The 19,413-nt window shown below is 37.7% G+C and overlaps 1 protein-coding gene across 1 annotated transcript in view; it reads left to right on the top strand.

The window, feature by feature from the left end:
- Nucleotides 1–19,413, top strand: part of Kalrn (kalirin RhoGEF kinase) — a 440,727-nt gene that overhangs the window by 50,914 nt on the left and 370,400 nt on the right. The window contains exon 4 of the mRNA XM_077795355.1: nt 805–927. Within this exon, the coding sequence (XP_077651481.1) occupies nt 805–927 (123 nt within the window). The remainder of the gene's footprint in view (nt 1–804; nt 928–19,413) is intronic.

Here is a 19,413-nt window from a genome sequence, read left to right on the forward strand (position 1 = left end):
TATTGTCAGTGTAGATAGACAGAAGTGACCTGAGTAATTCAGGCGGGAGTAAAAGAGGGAGAAAAATCTCCAAATCATGCACATTCGCTTTCAGAAAGTGATGTTTTTATACCTAGGCATGAGTTGTTACAGCCCTGATGTCTCTCTCTGACCTCCAGACACATAAATATAACTGTTCACAGGACACATCTGCTGAAACTTTCATAAACCTTTCAAACCCCGCGCATCCAAAGTGGAACCCACTATCCGCCCCTCCTCCCCCACTCAGCTTTTTAATTCTTAACTTTAGGCAGCCACTCTGGAGGGACCGTTAGCTGCAAGGTGCAGGGGCCATGCTAGAACCTGGCAATGTGTGTGGTGGGACAGAGCAGCATGGAGTAGGGGTATGCCAGGCTGCCCCTGCTCCTTCCTGTGAGGGCTTCTCTCTCCTATTAGTGTGGTAGGGAGTGGATTAGGCTTCCCAGTTTGTCCCTACAGCGTCTGTCCATAAAACAAGCATGGGGCTGCTTTGAGGCTTTCCAAAAGTTTTCTAAGGGCAGGAACTGCAGAGACTATCTCCCTAATTCCCTTACTCATTTTCTCTTTTCCACTTTGGCTCTGAAGAAGACTCAGAGGTGGGTCTTTATGCTACAAGTGAGGGGTCTCCTGATCCACCTGATTGATGGTGGCCTGCCCCAGTGCTAAGAGTGATGTTTGGGTCTCACCAGCAAGAGGACTGTTTCTTCCCTTTCAATAGCTTTGACCGTTTTGTCCTGTTGAACTCCTAACTTTTCTGATTACTCTACATCTTCTTTTCCCCTCTAGATGTTCGACTGGATAAGCCACAACAAGGAGTTGTTTCTCCAGAGCCACACGGAGATCGGAGTCAGCTACCAGCACGCCCTAGACCTCCAGACGCAGCACAATCACTTCGCCATGAACTCCATGGTGAGCTAGGAGGCTGTTCTCAGCCTGCCTTTGGGGTGCTGGGGCAGATCTGGATAAAGAAGGAGGAGCTTTGAATTGAGAGACTCTCCAGCGGTCCACTCGTGAGGATGGAGATGTGTGTAAGGCATGTGGCCAGCCAGCTCTTCCTGGAGCAGAGTATAGAGCTGATATTACATTGTGAAAGGAATGTGCTTGAGGTCGTGGGAGGCATTAGCTCAGCATAAGACTGGAAGAAGGCGAGTCACCAGTTCCACTCTGCTGACTTCGCTGACATTTATTGGTCCCCAGCATGTGTAAGTTACTGAGCTGTGATGGCGAAAGGCTGTGGCACATAGGAAAGGGTTGAGTAAGTTGGGGCTGTTTACAGTGGGAAGTTTGACACATGACTGCTGCCTTCAAATATTCCAAGACCGCTTTGGAGAGAAGAGAGTAGTGCATGGTGGTCTAGGAGGCAGGGACATCCAGGGCATGGCTGTTTGAGGAGGAGGCAGTGTGGGGCTCCTTGGGCCAGAGTGGGATGCAGTGAGAGTTAAGGAGCTCTCTGTGATGGGAAGTGTTTGATCCTCTGCAGAATTCAGAGAAGGCCATTGACTAGCTTGTGGCCATAGGGAACCTACCTCTTTGTACTTCAGCTCCTTATCTGTGAAATATAAACAGTAGTAGCTATCTTAGAAGGTTGTTTGAAGATTCAAGGAGTTAATTGTAAAGTAGTTAGGCTTGTGCCTGGCACATGATAAGTCACAGTAAATACTGGTATTATGATGCTGATGAGGATGTAGGAGTCAGTCTGCATGACATATGTGAAGCCTCATAAACTTAATACTTCCAGGTACTGTTTTTTCCACATGGATGCCCCCACGGCTTTATTTTGAAATCCTGTCTGCTCTTAAAGCCATTGTATTACAATGCCTGCAGCCTAAATGTTCCTGGATATACCCACCAACCTCCCCCGGCCATCTCTTCCATCTTGTTCTTTTGGTGCAAAAGAATAGCTCCATCATTCCCCATGTATCTGAAAATCCAAGACACCTTATCGTTGCATCACCAATGCGGATCAGGTATTAAACACAAACCCAGAGGGTTGCAGAGGCCAAGAAGGAAGAAAACTCCATTTTCTATCAGGTTGATTTAAATATGCCCTGGACTTCACACACTGCTGAAGAAATAATTCTAGCCTTGTTTTCAATGTCTAGTTGGAGAGAGAAAAATCCAGGCAATCATGATGTAGTTTGATACGTGCAATGATAAAATTATGCTGTTAATTAAGAAACTTAAAATCCCAGCAGTTGAAACCAATAGAGGTTGATTTCTTGCTTCTATTACACAACCATCACGAGCCAATGAGAGGTCTGCTCATCACCCAGGGACAGGGCCTGATGGAGCAGCCCCCATTTCCGATGCTGCCATTTGCTTTGCCAGACAAAGCATGGAGCCAAGCGTTGCAGGTTTTGAAATCTTCCTCTTGGAAGTGACACATCTGCTCACAATCCACTGGCTTTCATGCACATTTCATTGGCCAATGCCAATCACACCACTACATCTAACTCCAAGTGGCTAGGAAAATATAGTCCACTCCATATTGGCAAAAGAGCTCAGTATAGTTTTGAACAGCTCTAATGACTAGCATCGCCACAAAAGGTGTTAGGTAGAGATGAACATCATGGGATTTGCACAGAAAGATCACTCTGGTTGCGGAAAAGATTGAGACTAGACAGGGAAATTATAGATATTGTGTTATCCGTTTTGGCCACAGCAGTCTTGTGTCTTCATCTAAGTATAGAGACTCATTCCCTTCCAACTAGTTTCCTATAATTATTTCTCGTTTTTGGATCTCTTCAGTCACAGAGGAGAAAAACCATTGATCACAGGTGATTAAGAAAGTGAATTCAAAGCTAGTCAAATTTGATTATTTGTATGCCTTGTAGATTTCCCCTGATGAGTTTCACAAATTCTGTGCCAGAATCTTCACATCACCCAACTGCCTAAAGCAAACAAACTCATTTTAATAAGTAACAAAGCAAACATAGTTAGGGAGGTAAGTCTGCCCCCAAGCCCCTTGAAACAATGTACTACAGAGCTAAGTGGAAAGAGCCTTGGCTTCGAATTATCTGTTCTCTTCTGTTAGGATGGATAATTGAGAGTCAGTGGAACATTGGAAATATTTGCTTTGACAAATTTACTGTTACCACTTCCATTTTTAGGACAAAAATGAGGGAAGAAATTTGTCGCAAGGAAGTATCTTCTGGAACTAATGGCAAAAGATCTGATACTCAACAGCCAATTAGCACGTTCTAGACAATCCTGGAGCTTCCCTCCATCATGAATGCTTGTTCTCCTCTCCAGCTGTAGGGCAAGTGAAGGGAAACCCCCATGGTTGTTTGAGGAAATTGCCTGGGCACCTCTGTTTCATAAACATAGCTCAGTGCCTTTGTTAACTGGGAAGTTTACGGGTTTGTGGTTAAAATGAACTTCCTACAAAGAGAGATGGCAGCATCCCAAACAGGTGAAAGGAGGGAATGACAATCTCCTTTTCCCTGGCCTGAGTGATGAATGTTGCTGCCAAGAAACATGAATGTGAGCAGCTACTGCTCAAGCCCAGTGACTACAGGAATGATCAGTTCTTTAGGGAAGGTTGGGGTGTCCGTGGTTCTGCAAACTCATTGAAGCATTTCTGTCCCTGTTCTTGGAATTCATACACACACATTTACATAAACCCACACGGCTGTACACATAAATAGACATGTAGCATGCTTTGTTTCAGATGATTTCCTTTCTTGAATCTTGCTCTGTGGCTGAAATAGGTAAGTGATTTCTTATTTTGGGAGGTAGTCACACTCCCCTTTGACATCTAATGTTGAGGGTTCTCTCCTCAGATAAACATATACATGAACAAAATCATTTTAGAAGCTTTTAAGAAATAGAAGGGAATAATAATAAGACCTACCACTCAGTTTTCCCAATTTAATATCTCTTTTTTTGCTTATTGGACAAATAATTAAGGGTCAGACAAATTGTGTGGGATGTCTGGCATAAGGTGGTGAACGAAACAGAAGATTTTGTCCCATGGAGTGTTCATTGACAGGAAGATGTTATATATATAATCTCATAAATAAATGCATATTTACAAACCAGTAGTCTTATGTCAGAAGAGTAGGAAAGGTTGTGACAGAGGGTAAGAAAAAGGCCAGTGCTGACCAGGGGGCAGGATTGGGTACCTTTTTTAGTTAGCAATCAGCACTGAGGAATGCTCATTGTTCATTCATTGATACTGATGAACAATATGTGAATCAACTCTATTGTACCAAAGGACTTACAATTTAAATACATCCTAGGAATACCAATTTGTAAATTAAAATGATCAGCTTACAACTTACCTATTTTTTAAAATATTTATTTAATTGTAGATAGACACAATATCTTTATTTATTCATTTTTATGTGATGCTGAGGATCGAACCCAGTGCCTCACACATGCAAGGCAGATGTTCTAACGCTGAGCTATAGCCCCAGCCTCTTACCTATTTTTTTTTAAGTTTTGTTTTTCTGTGTTCAGTGTTCAGTTAAAGATCCAACTCTACCTAAGATCATCACTAAATGCATTATTCTGTTAGGGCTGCCGAACAAAATACCACAGTCTTAAACAACATAAATTTATTTTCTCACAGTTTTGGATTCTTGAAACCCAGGATCAAAGCATTGGCAGGTTTGGGTTTTCTAGAAGCCTCTCTCTGGCTTGCAGATGGTGGCCTTCTCACTACATGTCCTTTTCCCTGTGAGCTCGCACACCCCTAGTGTCTCTCTGTGTGTCCTAATTGCCTCATGTTATAAGAATGCCAGTCAGATTGGATCAGGGACCACCCTAACGGCTCCATTTTTACTTAAGTACCTCTTTAAAGACTCTATTTCCAAGTGTAGTCACATTTTGAGGTACTGGAGATTAAAGGTTCAACATATGATTTGGGGTTGAGAGTATAGTTCAGCCCATAACACAGAGAAATAATTGTATGCCATTACAATTATGGGAGAAAATCAGAAATTTTCCAAGTTTTATTTATGATTGAGTACAACAAAGCCCACCAACTCTTAATCTACTGATAGTGGATTAAGGCAGTGCTCTCAAAAATGCCCATAGGGATGATCTAGTGAAAGGCAAAGTGGGAGTGATACCCTGTTCTGTTAGGGCTGCCGAACAAAATACCTGTTCGGTATGTACGTGAACAAATCTGGAAGAAACAAGTTAAAATTTGTTGATCTTTAGATTTTTGTCATAATGTTTTTTGGTTTTTTTTTTTTTGTAGTTCCCATTGAGAAATCCTATTTTTTAATTAACAACAATAATAATAATTAATAATAATGATACCCACCTACTAAACAAGTAGAAAATATCCTCTAGCTTCCTTCAGTGCCTCAGATAGACAGGTTTCCTGAGCACTCTGGGGCCCTCATCTTTCTTAATTCTGTCTTCAGCTGTGGAAGTCTTTTTCCTAAATTCTTCCCCTGAGTGTGACCATTTCCTCTGAGTGTGAGCAGACTAAAGTAAGTTGGGTTTTAGTATGTATAGAATAGTTATGGAGCCATCCATGTTCAGGTTCTTCATGAGAAAGACAGGAGTATGTACAAACAGCACAGCCTTATTTACGATTTTAATTAGCTGGTTCTTTGGGAAAAAATAAATTGCTAATGGCTCCTGACTAGAGTTTTAAAATATGAAATGGTATTCATTTTCTGCTATTACAACTGTGAGGACTCACATTAGGAATGACAACGTGCAGCTGGGCAGTGGGGATCCTTTCTGCTGTGGCATGCTTGATAGCTGTTTTAATCCTATTAATTTGTTCACCAGAGGCATATATTGGCTCTTGATGATGTGCAAATCAGACCAATTCCAACAAAGACTATAATGTTCTCTCTTTGTTTTGAGGGAAGGTTACAAATGGCAGCACCAAGGAAAAGTCAGATATGGTACAAAAGAAGAAAGATTCTGAGACAGGCTGGTCCCCATTCTGAGAAATCCTTACCCTGGAGTCCCCTGTCACTGATTCCAGACAGCCCAAATCATGATTTTGCAGCACTTCCTATAATGATTGAATTCCTAGATTGTGGCAAAACACATACACACACACATACACACACACACACACATGCTGTTATGATGTTTAAGTAGCTAGTTTTTGATCCTGCCATAACTGCAAAGCTACTAAGGTAGACAGAATCTGTGAAAAAGAACAACAATAATAACATTATCATCAATCATCTCTGGGAGGCATTAGTTGTTTTCGTACAACTTTTTTCCAAAGAATCATTTAGGGAGCTTGCTAAAAATGCTCGTTTCTTTTTTACTTCCATCCCAGTCCTGAAAAATCATAATCTCTGGGGTTGGGGCCCTTGGAGTCAGCATTTTTAACAAGTTTTCCAGGTAGTTTACGTGCACATTTAAGTTGGAGAACCATTGTTCTGTGGAGATGTGTGTGTAGAAAATAATTATTCCGTAAAATAAAACATCTTGAGTTTTGAAAGACTTCCACTTCCAGCATGAGGAGCTCTGCAAATCTGCTCTCCATTGAAACTAATGAAATTTATCTTAAAACAACTATTTAAAGTCTCTGGGAATGATCCCAAGTGCATACAGTAAATGAAGAAGCATTTATTCAGGAAAACCTACTAAAACTCAGTAAATAGTGTGTCTCTGGTATTTAAATCAGGACCCCCTCTCTCCCTCTACCTTCCCTTCTTGGTAGTATGAAAACTCCACTCCTAATGGCAGTGACCAAGAACAGAGTCCCTTTCCCTCCACCTCCTAGCTAAAGCTAAAGCACTACCTTCCCAGGCAGGGCATTTCTTATTCTGCCCCAATCTGCCTATTGCTGAGGCTGTTCAGGATGAGTGTGGCCTAAAGGTAGGTGCTCCCTTCTGCCCCCTCACTCAGGAAACAATAGCTATACCATGAGTGCAATGCTGTGAGAATATCAGGGCCCCATCACCCTTGCTGGGAAAGGCAATCCAAGAAAACCTGAGGCTACTCACCCAATTCCATTGAATTCAGCTCTTAAAGTGGGGGTATCACTCAGGAAAGCACACTACTGTCCCCAAACCCAGCTCTAGAGCCATGGCTGGAGATTCCTCCTGAGGGTGGAAACATACTATAAAACAGAGAGCTCCAAATCTTTCCCCAAAGGCTCTAACTTTATTTGCAATGAAGAGTGAAATTTAAGGCAGTGTTCTCAAAAATGCCCATAGGGAGATCTAGTGAAAGGCAACTGGGAAAAGATGGGTAGATTCATTTGAAATATAGGTTAAACTTTAGTCCTGTTAGTTTACCAGAGAGAGCTGGGTAAAGAGAAATAATGAGAAAGTTCTTTGTGCTGAAAGCAAGTGATCCTGGACAGTAATTCAAATCCACACTAATAGCACTGATAAAGTCAATTATATAACTATAAAAGACAGGGTAAAGTGCATATTTCCTTTTCTTCCTTCTCTTAACTGATTTCAAAAGCAATTATATATAATAGCATATGTAAAATATATTTCTGGGCCTGTAACATATGTAAATGTTATATATTTTCCAAGAAGGGCAAAAAGGAGGTAGGTGGGAAAAAATCTATTTTGGGCCAAGGAAATATCTTCACATAGTGACTGGGGTCTCCAGGGACAAATGAAGATATCCAGAAATGATAAACAAGGAGGTTAATATAACAAAAACTACAAATGTATCCTAACTCTTAGCTTCAAGAAACATAAAATTATAAAAGAGGGATAATTATAATAATCTAATGTTGGTTTTTGAAACATTTATGGATGTAATATGTGTAACAATAATACCACAATGTGGGGAAAGAGAATAAATCTCTCTGGGAGTAACAATCTTATGTCTCACTGGAGTTAAGTTAGTTTCCATCAAAAGCTGATTCTGGTGTGTATGTTAAGCCTTAGAGCAGGAACTAAGGATATAACTTTAAAAAAGTGAAAAAAGATCAGTCAGTAAAAATATTAAAATGGACATTAGAAAATATTCATTTAAGGCAAAAGTAAGGCATAATAGGAAGATAGAGGTATAGAAAAAGATGTGTGACATTCAGAAAAAGTAAAATGGCAGACACAAATTCAGATGTGTCAGTATGGTGTTAAATGTGAAAGGAGTAAACAATTCAACCAAAGGTAGAGATTGTCAGGGAAGATTTATAAAAAATAAACAATCTAGGGGCTGGGGGTTTGGCTCAGCGGTAGAGCACTTGGCTTGCACATGCAAGGCCCTGGGTTCGATCCTCAGCACCACATAAAAATAAATAAATAAGGTTATTGTGTCAACTACAACTACCAAAAATAATTTTTAAAAACCAATCTATCTGTGCTTTCTATAGGAAGCATGCTTTATTTATTTATTTTTATTGATTTTATTTTTTAAAATACATGACAGCGGAATGCATTACAATTCTTATTACACATATAGAGAACAATTTTTCATATCTTTGTATATAAAGTATGTTCACACCAATTCACGTCTTTATACATGTATTTTTTGCATTACAATTCTTATTACACGTATATACCACAATTTTTCATATCTCTCTATATAAAGTAGGTTGACACCCAATTCGTGTCTCCATACATGTACTTTGGATGATGATGTCTATCACATTCCACCATCCTTGCTAATCCCCTGCCTTCTCCCTTTCCCTCCCTCCCCTCTTCCCTAACTAGAATTCATCTATTCCTCCCATGTTCCCCCTCTCTACCCCACTATGAGTCAGCCTCCTTATATCAAAGAAAACATTCAGCATTTGGTTTTTTGGGATCGGCTAATTTCACTTAGCATTATCTTCTCCAATGCCATCCATTTACCTGCAAATGCCATGATTTTATTCTCTTTTATTGCTGAGTAAAATTCCATTGTGTATATATGCCACATTTTTTTTTTATCTAGGTTAGCTCCACAGTTTAGCTATTGTGAATTGTGCTGCTTTAAACATTGATGTGGCTGTGTCCCTGTAGTATGCTGTTTTTAAATCTTTTGGATATAGACCGAGGAAAAGGATTGCTGGGTCAAATGGTGGTTCCATTCCCAGTTTTCCAAGGAATCCCCATCCTGCTTTCCACAGTGGTTACACCAATTTGCAGTCCCACCAGCCATGTATGAGTGTACCTTTTCCCCCACATCCTCGCCAACACTTACTGTTGTTTGTCTTCATAATAGCTGCCATTCTGACCGGAGTGAGCTGCCATTCTTAGAGTAGTTTTGATTTGCATTTCTCTGATTGCTAGAGTTGATGAGCATTTTTTCATATATTTGTTGATTGATAGTATATCCTCTTCTGAGAAGTGTCTGTTCAGGTCCTTGGCCCATTTGTTAATTGGGTTATTTGATTTTTCGGTGCTTATCTTTGTGAGTTCTTTATATACTCTAGAGATTAGTGCTCTATCTGATGTGTGAGGGGTAAAGATTTGCTTCCAGGATGTAGGCTCTCTGTTTACCTCACAGATTGTTTCTTTTGCTGAGAAAAAACTTTTTAGTTTGATTCTATCCCATTTATTGATTCTTGGTTTTAATTCTTGCGCTTTAGGAGTTGCTCTTTCGTCACAAGAAGCATACTTTAGATTCAAAGACACAAATTGAAAAGCCAAGGATAAAAAAAAATCCAGTTATTATCTGGAGTAATTGCTTTTTGTCCTGATTCAAACATTTTGTGTGTCATAGGCTCAACATTGCAACGTACACATATTATTTTATATCATTGCTTTTGAATTCAGTTAATAAAGGAAAAAGAATGTTAATAGCAACCATGAGAAAGCTACATTAATAATAGGGTTTTAAGTGGACTTTTTAAAAAACCTAATTATAGCTAAAGACAGACTTTTTTTAATGGTAAGTTCATTACTTGATCAGGAAGATATACTGGTGAGAGCATATGTGCACCTAACAACAGGTGCGCTTATGCATGAAGCAAAAGTTGACAGAAGGGAGAAATAATTCAATAATAATAGTTGGAGACCTCAATGCCTTCTTTTTAATAATAGATAAAACAAATTAGCAGAAGATCAACAAGGAAATAGAAGACTCCAACAAAAAGACAGAAGTCTGTAAACCAAACTGACCTAACAGGTATCTATAGAACACTATATCCAACAACAGACCCTGGGTTCTTCTCAAGAACATGCAACATTGTTCAGGGTAGAACATATGGCTAGGCCATAAAGCAAACTTCAGTAACTAAGAAAAAAGAATAGAAAAAATATAAAGTATGTCATCTAACTATACAGAATAAAATTAGAAATTAGTAAAATGAATTCCAGAAATTAACAAATTTGTAGGATTTAAATTACATGCTTCTAAATATCCAGTGAACCAAAAGTGAAAAGAGAAAATTGGGAAATACTTTAAGATGCATAAAAATACTTTGAGATACTAAAACTCATGCAGCTAAAGCAGTGCTTAGAGAGAAAGTAACAGCTGTAAATGTAAGGAAAGAGAAAGTAACAGCTGTAAATGTAAGGAAATAATGAAGATTAGGGTGGCAATTATTAATGAAGTAGAAGACAGAAAAGCAATAGAGAAATTCAGTGAAACCAAAGTTGGCTATTTGAATAGATCAACAAAATTAGCATATGTCTAATTATAATGACCAGGAAAGAAATGAGAGGACATTATTACCAACCATATAAAAACAAAAACAATTATAAAGGGATACTACCAACAACTATAAGCCAATAAATTAAATTACTTAAATAAAATGGACAAATTCCTAGAAAGATACAACTACTGAAACTGAGTCAAGAAGAGATAGATAATCTGAACAGACCTATAACAAGCAGAGATCAAATTAATAGGCAAAAAAACATGAAGGAAAGCCCAGTCCCAGACAGCTTCAACACTGAACTCTAACAAACACTTGAAGAATAAGTACTAATTCTTCACAAGCTTTTACAAAAAATACAAGAGGAGGGAATATTTTGCTGGTTAGTATTTATGAGGCCAGTATTACCCTGATACCAAAACCAGACAAAGCTATTATAAAAGAAAACAACACATCATTCTCTCTTATGAAGTTGGAGGGAAAACTTAGAGCAAAACTATCAAACCAAATCCAGTTATATATAGAAAAAAATCACTAATTGCAATCATTCCCAGATTGTGAACTTGGTTTAATGTCAGTAAAAGGAAGGAGGGGGAAAAACCCTATGTGGTTATCTCCAATAGACCCTGAAAAATCATTTGACAAAATCCAATATCTTTTCATAATAAAAATAATCAACAAACTAGGAGTACAGGAGCACTTCTCAACTTGAGAAGGGACATCTCATGAAAAATTCACAGCCAGCATCATGCTTAATGGCAAACAGTTATGTACTTCCCTCTTAGGATCAGGAACAAGAAAGATACTCTTGTCACTTCTGCTCAATCTTGGAATAATAATAAGAATTATAAAGGAATACTACCAACAACTGGACAAGGATGTTATTCAGCAAAAATAAATAAAAGGCATCCAGTTTGGAAAGAAGTAAACTGTGTCATTGTGGACATGATCTTGTAGACAGTGAAAATCTTAAAACATTGTGGAAACTACTAGAACTAGTTAGTAATTGAGTTCAGCAAGGTTTGGGGATACATCATCAATATACAAAAGTCAATTGTATTTCTGTACACTTACAGTGAACAGCCTGAAATGACATTAAGAAAACCACTTTTCTTTTATCAAAAAAGAGCAAAATACCTGGGAACAAACTTGACAAAAGAAGTGTAGCACTTGTACTCTGAAAACTACAAAACATTGTTGAAAGAAATTTAAGATATAAGTAAATAGAAAAATTTATTATATTCATGAATTAGAAGAATTAATATTGTTAAGATGTCAATAGTGGTACTGGTATAAGATAGACTAATCAAAGGAGTAGAATTAAGGGCCCATAATAAACCCATGTGTCTCAGTCAACTGATCTTTGGTAAAGGTTCCAAAATCATTCAATGTAGAAGTAATATTCTTTTTGATGCATGGTATTAGGTCAACCTATGTAAAAGAATTAAGAATTACTTCACACTAAATTAAAAATAAATATATCAGACCTCATCAAAGTTCAAAACTTTTGTGCATCACAATATACAATCAATAAAGAGAAAGACTTGCCATGGAATAGGATAAAATACATAGAAATCATTAATCTGATAAGGTACTTGTATCTATAATATATAAACTCTCTCAGCTCAATAATAAAAAGACAACCCAATTTAAAAATGGACAAGTATCTAAATAGATAGTTCTTCAAAGAAGATACACAAATGGTCAATAAATATATTGAAAGATTCTTGACTTTATTGCTCATCAGGGAATTGTAAATCAAAACCACAATGAAGTATATTTTCATAACCACAAGGAGTGTTGTACTCAAAAACTCTGAAAATAACATGCATTGGCAAAGACATAGAAATGCAGAGCCCTCATATATGGCTGGCAGGAGTGTAAAATGGTGTGGTCATTTTGGAACACAGATTGGCAGTTTCTCAAATACTTGAACATAGAGCTGTTGATATGACATAGTGAGGCAACTCCTAGATATATTCCCAAGAGACATGAAAACATGTCCACACAAGATGTCCATACATTATACACAAATGTTTATAGCAACATTATTCACAAGAGCCAAAATGTGGAAATAACCCAAACGTCCGTCAACTGACATGGCTAAACAAACATGTTATGTACATATAATGGAATATTTATTTGGCCATAAAAAGAAATGAAGTGCTGATTGATGCAAGCTATATCATGAATGAACCTTGCAAAACATTTTGCTAAGTGAAAGAAGCCAGTCACCAAAGAATATACGAAATATTTGATTCTGAACCAGCAAACTTATAGAGATTAGTTGTTCCTTGTGGATGGATGAAGGATAGGAAGGTGGAAAGCTAAAGTGTACAGAGTTTCTTTTTGAGATGATGAAAATATTTTATTTTTCCAATTATACATAATGGTGAATACATTATACATAATGGTGAAATTCATTGTTGCATATTCATATATGCACACAGTATAACAATATAATTTGGCCATTATTGCTCCCCAGGATTTCCCTTTTCCTCCCCTCCTCCCTCTCCTGGTCCCTTACCTCTACTAGTCTCCCCTTTCATTTCCATGAGCTACTCACACACCTTTTTTAAAAATTATTTTTGTTGCTTCTACACATGAGGGACAACATATGACCTTTGATTTTTCTGAGTTTGGCTTATTTCACTTAATACAATGTTCTCAAGTTCCATTCATTTTCCTGCAAATGACAATTTCGTTCTTATTTATGGTTGAACAAAATTCAAGTGCATATTTACATATACTACATTTTCTTTAACATCTATTCATTGATGGACACCTAGGCTGGTTCCATAGTTTGATTGTTGTGAATTGTGCTGCTAAATACATGAGTATGTATGATCTTTATAGTATGATGACTTTAATTCTTTAGGATAAATATTGAGAATTGATATAGTTGAGTATGGTTCCATTCCTAGTTTTTTTTTTTTTAAAGAGAGAGTGAGAGAGGCGGGAGAGAGAGAATTTTTAATATTTTATTTTTTAGTTCTCGGCGGACACAACATCTTTGTTGGTATGTGGTGCTGAGGATCGAACCCGGGCCGCACGCATGCCAGGCGAGCACACTACTGCCTGAGCCACATTCCCAGCCCTCTATTCCTAGTTTTTGAGGGTCTCCTTCCATCTTCCCACCATCAATGTAAAAGTTTTCCTTTTCCTCCACATTCTCTCCAGCATTTATTATTGTTGGTATTCTTTTTTTAAATTTTAAAAATTTGTTTTAACTTAAGGATTAGATGACTGTATCTGGTTATACATGACAGTAGAATGCATTTATGCACTTTGATATATCATACATAGATAGGATATAATTTCATTTTTCTGGGTGTACATGTTGCAGAATCCTATTGGTCATGTAGTCACATATATACATACAATAATAATGTCTGTTTCATTCTACTTTCTTTCCTATCTCCACAACTCCTCCCCTCCCCTCCCATCACTTCCCTCTACCTAATCTAAGGTAACACTATTCTTCCCTAGTGCCCCCCCCCACCGCCATGTTGTGAATTAGCATCCGCATTGTTAGAGAAGAAAATGTGATACGCACACACACACATACACACTCTCTCAATGGAATATTACTCAGCTTTAAAGAAGAGTGAAATTATGGCATGTGCCAGTAAATGGTTGGAGTTGGAGAATATTGTTGGTATTCTTGATGACTGCCATTCTGACTGGTGTAAGATGAAATCTCAGTGTATTTTTTATTTGCATTTCCCTGATTCTAAAGATGTTGAATATTTTTTTCATAAATTTGTTAGCCATTTGTATTTCTTGTGAGAACTATCTAATTCATTTGTTCATTAATTAGTTGAAATATTTTTTGGTAGTTTTTTGAGTTCTTTATATGTTCTGGATATTAAGCCTCCATCAGTAGGGTAGCAAACAAAATTTTTCCTCCCATTCCATAGCTACTTTCTTCACATTGTTGTTTCCTCTGCTGTGCAGAAGCTTTTTAACTTGATGCCATCCCATTTACTAATTCTTGGTATGATTTCCTGACCTTCAGAAGTCCAGTTGATGAAGTTGTTGACTGTGCCTATATGTTGAAATGTTGACCCTATATTTTTTTCTTGAGTTGCATAGTTTCTGGTCCACTTCCTAGGTCTTTGATTCATTTTGAGTTGACTTCTGTGCAGCTGAGAGATAAGGCTCTAGTCTAATTCTTTTACATATGGATAGCTAGTTTTCCCAGCACTATTTGTTTAAAAGGCTGTTTCTTTTTTTTTCCTTCAACATATATTCATAGCACCTTTGTTAAGGATTAGATGACTGTATCTGGGTGAGTTTGTCTCTGTGTCTTCTATTCTCTCCCATTGGTCTATGTGTCTGTTTTTGTCACCACCATATAGGTTTTGTTACTATAGCTCAAAAGTATAGTTTGAAGTTGGATATTGTGATGCCTTCAGCATTGTTTTTTCTTTGGGGGGGGACCTGAAATTACTTTTGTTATTCTTGCTCTTTTAGTCTTCCAGGTGAATTTTAGAAACTGGTTTTTATAGTTCTGTGAAGAATGTCATTGGTATTTTATGGGCACTGCACCTGCATCTGTATATTGCTTTTGGTAATATGGCAATTTTAGACAATATTCTGCATATCCATGAACTTGGGAGGCCTTTTTATCTTCTAATGTCTTCTTCAGTTTCTTTCTCAGTGTTCTATAGTTTTCATTATAGAGGTCTTTTGCCTCTCCTTGGTTAGATTTGTTCCTAGTTTTGTTCATTTGTATTTTTTTTTTTATTACACATGACAGTAACAATGATCTTGACAGTTCATACATTTGAATCAAATGGGGTATAATTTCTCATTTTTCTGATTGTACAGGTTGCAGAATCACATTGGTCATACAGTCACCGATATACATACAGCAATAATAATGTCTATTTTATTCTGCTGCCCTTCCTATCCCCCCTTCCCCTCCCCTCCCATCTCTTCTCTCTACCCAATCTAATGTGACACACTTCTTTTTTTTTCTCCTCACAACATCATACATGTATTCTGTATAACGATGAGGGTCTCCTTCCGTCTTCCATTCAATTCCCCTTCTCTCTCCTTTTCCCTCCCATCTCTCTTCCCTATTTAGTGGTAATCTTCTTCTCATGCTCTTCCTCCCTATCCCATTTTGAGTCACCCCCCTTATATCAGAGAAGACATTCAGCATTTGTTTTTTAGAAATTGGCGGACTTCATTTAGCATAATCTGCTCTAATACCTCCATTTCCCTGCAAATGCCATGATCTTGTTATTTTTTAGTGCTGAGTAATATTCCATTGTGTATATATGCCACATTTTTTTTATCCATTCATCTACTGAAGGGCATCTAGGTTGGTTCCACAGTCTAGCTATTGTGAATTGTGCTGCTATAAACATTGATGTGGCTGTGTCCCTATAGTATGCTCTTTTTAGGTCTTTTGGGTATAGTCTGAGAAGGGGAATAGCTGGGTCAAATGGTGGTTCCATTCCCAGATTTCCAAGGAATCTCCATACTGCTTTCCAAATTGGCTGCACCAATTTGCAGTCCCACCAGCAATGTATGAGTGTACCCCCCATCCTCGCCAGCACTTATTGTTGTTTGACTTCATAATGGCTGCTATTCTTATTGGAGTGAGATGTTATCTTAGAGTAGTTTTAATTTGCATTTCTCTGATTGCTAGAGATGGTGAGCATTTTTTCATGTATTTGTTGATTGATTGTATATCCTCTTCTGAGAAGTGTCTGTTCAGGTCCTTGGCCCATTTGTTGATTGGGCTATTTATTTTTTTGTTGTTTAACTTTTTGAGTTCTTTGTATACTCTAGAGATTAGAGCTCTATCTGATGTGTGAGGGGTAAAAATTTGTTCCCAGGATGTAGGCTTTTGAGATTATTATGAATAGGATTGTTTTTCTGATTTCCTTCTCAGCAGATTCATTATTGGTGTATAGGAAAGCTTTGGATTTTTGTATGATAATTTTGTAATAGTTGCTACTTTGGTGAATTTGTTTATTAGCTCTAGCAGTCTTTTGGTGGAGCTTTCTGGATCTCTAAGTAGAGGATCATATCATCTGCAGACAGTGATAATTTTAATCCTTACTTTCCTAATTTTATTCATTTATTTTCTTTGCTTGTCTAATTGCAAGAGAAGGAATTCTACCTCTGGGTAGAGTTTCTAGTACTGTGTTAAATAGAAGTGGTGAGATCAGGTGTCCTTGCCTTGTTCTGGATTTTAAAGAAATGTTTTCAGTTGTTCCCCAATCAGTATGATGTTGGCTTTGTGTTTGTTGTATAAAATCTTTATGATATTGAGGTAAGTTTCTTTTATCCCTGGTTTCTTCAGTGTTTTTATCATTAATGGAAGCTGAATTTTGTCAAAGGCTTTTCCTGCATTGATCAAGATGACTTATGTGATTTTTGTCATTAATTCTATTTATGTGATGAATTATATTTGTTGATTTGTGTATATTAAAACATCCTTGCATCTCTGGAATGAAACCAACTTGGTCATAATGTATAGTCTTCTTAATACATTGTTGGATGCAACTTTCTGGTATTTTATTAAGAATTTTTTCATTAAAGTTCATCTGGGATTTTCGCCTATAGTTTTCTTTTCCTTGGTGTGTCCTTATCTGGTTTGGGTATCTGGGTGGTACTAACTTTAAGGAATGAATTTGGAAATGTTCCACTCTTTTTTGTTCGATGAAGTAATTTAAGGAGGATTGGTCTTAGTTCTTTTTCAAAGGTCTGATAGAATTCAGCTGAAAATTTATCTGGTTCTGGGGTTTTCTTTGTGGGAAGGCTTTTTATTACTATTTCTATCATATTGCTTCCTATTTGTCTGTTTAGGTTTTCTGAGTCCTCTTGGTCCAGATTTAGCAGGTCATATGTGTCTAGAAATGTATCCATTTCTTCTCAGTTTTCTGAGAAGCTTATACTGCAGTATAAGCTAGTCCTCAGTGATCCCCTGGATTCCTCTGATGTCTGTCTCTAATTTTGTTAATTTGATTCTTCTCTCTTTCTTTTAGTTAGTTTGGCTAAGGATTTGTCAATCTTGTTCCTCTTTCCTAAGAACCAACTCTTCTTTCATTGATCCTCTATGGGTTTTTGAAATTCTTTATTTCATTGATTTTTGGCTTTGATCTTAATTATTTCCTTCCCTCAGTGGTCCTTGAAATATATCATTGGGTTTTTTATTTGGGATCTTCCTATTTTTTTTAATTGTAGTTGGACACAATACCTTTTTTTTCCCATTTATTTTTATGTGTTGCTGAGAATCGAACCCAGTGCCTCACACATGCTAGGTGATCACTCTACCGCTGAGATACAACCCAAGCCCATCTACCTATATTTTTTTTCTTTCTTTCTTTTTTTTTTTTTTTGTGAGGCCAGGGCTTGAACCTAGGGCCTTGTACATGGTAGGCAAGCACTCTACCAACTGAGCTATATACCCAGCCCTCCTATATTTCTTATATTTCTTAACTCAGAGTTATAAACTTTGCTCTTAGAACTGCCTTTATGGTGTCCCATAGTTTCTGGGAAATTCCATCATTCTTCAATGAAAATGTTTTAAAATTGTGGTGTTGGTTGCACATACCTGTATTCTAAATACTACTATGCTAAAAACCATTGAGTTGTATTCTTTACTTGAGTTGATCATGTAAACATGAAAAGTTATTAAAAGAATAAAGAAAGACAAATGGAGAATGAGCATTTTGTAAGTGGGTCCCCGTTAGACTGAAGATATAACTTTTTTTAATGGCTAAGGAGAATGGCCATGGCAGAGTGTGGCCACCAACACTAAAGGCATTCACTCATTTGTATATTTGACAAAATTTCATTGTTTTTATTCTCAGTGCCCTTTGATGCACACTGAGAACACAGGACTCACAAGACACAAAGCTATTTTGGGGGGAACTTGCAATTTAACCACTCTCAAATTCATGTACCTAAGGCAAACAGAATTTGTTCCACTGACTATAAACTCCTAAGGGTGGAGCTTTGCCCATTTCATTCACAGCAGTATCCCCAAGACCTATAAAAATTCCTGGCATCTAGTAGGTGTTTGTTAAATACTTTTTGAATGAATAAGCATATTGAGATCACCACAAAATTTGGGCAGCACAGATGTAGAACTGCTCAGGTAGGACCTTTAATTTGAGGAGCTCATAAGACATAACTCGAGCAGAAGCCACATGCCCACCAGAAGAAGGTGAAGAAGAGCACTGGTTCATTAGGAACGGGTCTGAGAGATAGGGTGCTTATGAGGTCTATAAGAGACACACACTGGTGTCCATAAACTACTGGCCTACACAGTCTTTCAAGTTTCACCCTGAATATCCTTGTTTCTGAGATTCTGATCCTAAAGTTGGGTAATGCCACTACTAAGTGCTCTTTTCTGCCAAGAAAAAATGTGTACAGTGGTTGCTGTTAACACTAGGGTCCCTAAGGCCAGCCTTCTAGGAAAATCTGTGATTTGCAAAGTACTGCACGCATCAGCCAGCCCTGTTCTTACAAATCAACTTGAACAGGATGTAGTGTTTGTATCTTCACAAACAACTTTGTGGATGGAATATCCCTTTTTTTCAACTCAGTTGGAGGATGAGATTTTATTTTTTCATCTGCTTAGGATCCTAATTTATGAATTTTGCTCTTGGTACCATCATCTACATTAAACTAGACCTGAGGATGAGGAAGAGAAGGAGGAGGAGGAGGGAGGGCTCTTTGCTCAGCTCTAATGAGGCTGGCACATGTGTGTAAGAAAGCAGGCTTCCACTCTGGCTGCCCACTAGAGTCATGTGGGAGCTTTAAAAGAAATACCCCATCTGGGGCCTATTGCACTAGAATCCGGTTTAACTGTACTGTGGTGGGACCCAGGAAATCTGTACGAGGTTGAGAAACAGTTTGAGAGTCACTGGTCTAAGATGAAGAAACTAAGC

This window comes from Urocitellus parryii, chromosome 2 (genome assembly GCF_045843805.1).
Source record: "Urocitellus parryii isolate mUroPar1 chromosome 2, mUroPar1.hap1, whole genome shotgun sequence".
NCBI lineage: Eukaryota > Metazoa > Chordata > Mammalia > Rodentia > Sciuridae > Urocitellus > Urocitellus parryii.